The sequence below is a fragment of the Triticum dicoccoides genome, chromosome 4A, assembly GCF_002162155.2.
Source record: "Triticum dicoccoides isolate Atlit2015 ecotype Zavitan chromosome 4A, WEW_v2.0, whole genome shotgun sequence".
Lineage (NCBI taxonomy): Eukaryota > Viridiplantae > Streptophyta > Magnoliopsida > Poales > Poaceae > Triticum > Triticum dicoccoides.
Window position 1 is genome coordinate 579,479,406 of NC_041386.1, and position 3,181 is coordinate 579,482,586.

The 3,181-nt window shown below is 44.5% G+C and overlaps 1 protein-coding gene across 1 annotated transcript; it reads right to left on the reverse strand.

The window, feature by feature from the left end:
• Positions 1-240: 240 nt before the first annotated feature.
• LOC119286904 (14-3-3-like protein A) lies at positions 241-3,181 on the reverse strand. Its single transcript, XM_037566371.1, has 6 exons — positions 3,143-3,181; positions 1,739-2,179; positions 1,560-1,638; positions 1,236-1,358; positions 741-857; positions 241-648 (listed from the first exon to the last, which is right to left on the reverse strand). Exons 2-6 carry the CDS (start codon positions 2,143-2,145, stop codon positions 589-591), a joined length of 786 nt encoding a protein of 261 aa, XP_037422268.1. The 5' UTR covers positions 2,146-2,179; positions 3,143-3,181; the 3' UTR covers positions 241-588.

Genomic DNA, 3,181 nt, shown 5'->3' on the forward strand with positions numbered 1-3,181 from the left:
TTTTGCATTTTAAATTTGAGCCACTAAATTGAAACAAAGTTGAGTTGTGTAACAGTAGAAACATAAAGGGGATTTATATGCCAAAAGTAAAAACACGAGAGGATATCAAACATATATTTCATAATTGAACTAAGGGAATAAAATGATGCTGATTTAATTTCATATCAAAATGATCAAACTTTTTGACTTAGAAGAATCCTAGAAGTCAATTATTTTGAGAGGGAAGTAGACAAGAAAAACTCAGTTGTTGCCTCATAAGAAAGGCAAGCTTTGGGGGTGCTTCACGCCAAGTATGATCAATCATCAACAAGCCATGAAAATTGCTAATACAGCAATACTAATAATGTGCTGCAATACAGGAAATAGTTTGAAATCTGCTAATGAACTAAGAAGCGACGATGTCCACATGACCGTCCTCATGACTGTAGTCCACTAGGTACTTCAGCTCGACACGCTTCGCACAGCACCATCCTACCACATCTTATGATTCACATAGTGCAACCGACCCTAGTACATCTTATGATCCGAATGATACAGGTAGCTGCGTAAATGGACTCAGAAATAAACTTGGGCACGCTCGAGGGCCAATCAGTGCCCCTCTCCCTCAGGCTTTGAGGCGGCTTCCTTGATCTCATCACCACCCTCCTCCTGGAAAAGTTTAGCACGACTATGAGTAACAAGGTTTTCAACACCACCCATGACAAGCCAATACAGGTAGAAGTTTCGATGGGGAGACATACTGCATTATCGGAGGTCCAGAGAGTCAAGTTGTCACGAAGAAGTTGCATGATCAAGGTGCTGTCCTTGTAGGATTCCTCGCCGAGGGAGTCCAGCTCAGCAATAGCTTCATCAAATGCCTACCAACAAGTAAACATTCCAGAATTAATCGCATTCTAGATATATGACAGATGTAGACTGAGACCCTTTTTCCTCAATGTCAAGTAATGGTTCAAACTATACTTTCAATAGCATGAATCGTTTCAACTGGTTGGCATAGTTAACAAGGATTGTTGTTCATCATTCATAAAAAACTTTAAACTGATATAGTACCATAAAGTAAAGCATAAGAAATGCTGAAACAACAATTTCACCAGAGATCAGAATTGTACTGTATATAGCTTCCATGACAAATGGGACGCAGGTGTAGCTCCCATCAAATAAAAGAATTAACAAGCAGGGCTCCACACAGAAGAACTCTTCAACAAAAGATGTGATGTATAAAACAGAAGACTAACCTGCTTGGCAAGGTTGCAAGCACGGTCTGGAGAGTTCAGGATCTCATAGTAGAACACTGAGAAGTTGAGTGCAAGTCCAAGCCTTATCGGGTGGGTGGTAGGCAAGTCAGCAAGCGCGATGTCCTACATAATAATAAGTAAATTAATGTCAGCATGCACACTCAATGAAACAATATACACAATCAAAAGAATAGCCTGCACAGTATATCCCAACCAGGAATGACAGAACATGTATTCAACTTTGTAAGAGAAAGATGATGATAAAGCAAACTGGTACATGATACTGTATGTTTCAAATTAGCAAACAGTCCATGAAAGCTTAACCTGGGCTGACTTGTATGCTACAAGAGTGTTCTCAGCTGCTTCTTTCCTCTCAGCGCCCGCCTTGAACTCCGCAAGGTACCTATGGATTCACAATGAGGGAGTAGAAAGTAAATTGGTGTACATCCAAGCATCCAACAACTATGGACTGGCATAATTCTCTGTATGCAGAAAGTAAATACCTGTGGTAGTCACCCTTCATTTTCAGATAGAACACCTTGGACTCTGCTGCAGTGGCAGAGGGGACAAGGTGGGAGTCCAGAAGCTTGAGGATGCCATCACAGATCTTGCTGAGCTCAGTTTCAATCCTGGTACGGTACTCCTTGATTGAAGCAACATAGGCCTCGTTCCCACGGCTCTCCTCCTTCTGCTCAATGGAGGAGATGATCCTCCAGGAAGCCCTCCGGGCACCAATCACATTCTTGTAAGCAACAGAGAGCAGGTTGCGCTCCTCAACAGTGAGCTCACCAACATCAGCGGTCTTTGCCACCTTCTCCATGAACTCGACCATTTCTTCGTAACGCTCAGCCTGCTCGGCAAGCTTGGCCATGTACACATTCTCCTCACGGGTTGCCTCAGCGGTAGACATTTTCCCTCTTCTTTGTTGCAAACTAGTTCAGTGCCTGCAAATACAAATTGTCACTGTTACCACTTGCCCATATATGTACCGTGCTACAAAAAGCAGTGCATATGGGATCAACAAGCAAACTAATTCCAGAATCTGAAGAAAATGAACCAAACGAAGTCAATATGCAATTGCTACAAATCACCCTCCTTTGCCAGATTCGCAAGTGGTGTAAGCAGTTTTCATATGATACAGTATAGTTAAGAGAGCTAGCCAAACTTTTACAACCCGGGCAAGGAATCACTTTTGGGGAGTGCATGCATCTAAATATCCTACGGCATCCTCAAAAGGAGCCATCCTTCGACTTTTCTGATATTCTATTGGACAAATCTAACCTAACACCACCGAGCTTCAGGTTGAGAAAACAATATTTTCACGGAATAACAAGCAAACAGAACTCAAAAGCTGAAATTAGATCGGCACAAGCAAATAAAAACCTGCTTCCTTCTCTTAGGAAGGCGACTAGATCTAGACCTCACTAGAGGAGATTCGCACCCCATCTACCGAGATGCGCGCTGGATCTACAGAACTAGTAATACAACGAACATCAGCACGGTGCGCATTTTCATGCTTCTGGGCAGATCTGGGATCCTTGCCGAAATCCCCCGTCGATCCCCACTAAACCCACTCCAAATAGAGGGGAAACACGCTCAACAAGCCGTACATCCGGCAGGAAAAGCGCTGCTCTCGGAAACCCTAACTTGCGCGTCAGATCGGATCTCGAACCCTAACCGATCCAACAATCCAACACCAGATCTGGCACGATCCAGGCCGGAATCTAGCCTGACGCGCACGAATCAGACGCAAAAACGGAAACGGGAAATGGATCCGTCACAGAACGAGCGGAATCGCTCCACCTCGGATCCCCGCGACCAGAATCAACAATCAATCGGTGGCTCGCACCCACAGCGAAGGATGGGGGAGGGGAAGAGAGGGGAAAGGGAGGGAGGGAGGGGAGTACCTTTCCTCTCGCGCTTCGCTTTTCTCACGGGCTTCGGCT

What these genes read in the sequence shown, in the direction of transcription:
- LOC119286904 (XM_037566371.1), bottom strand. Translation starts at nt 2,145, where the DNA reads ATGTCTACCGCTGAGGCAACCCGTGAGGAGAATGTGTACATGGCCAAG. An exon ending in CTTGCAACCTTGCCAAGCAG is followed by an intron (nt 858 to 1,235) that starts GTTAGTCTTCTG and finishes ACTTGTTGGTAG; the next exon opens with GCATTTGATGAAGCTATTGC. An exon ending in TCTGGACCTCCGATAATGCA is followed by an intron (nt 649 to 740) that starts GTATGTCTCCCC and finishes AAACTTTTCCAG; the next exon opens with GAGGAGGGTGGTGATGAGAT.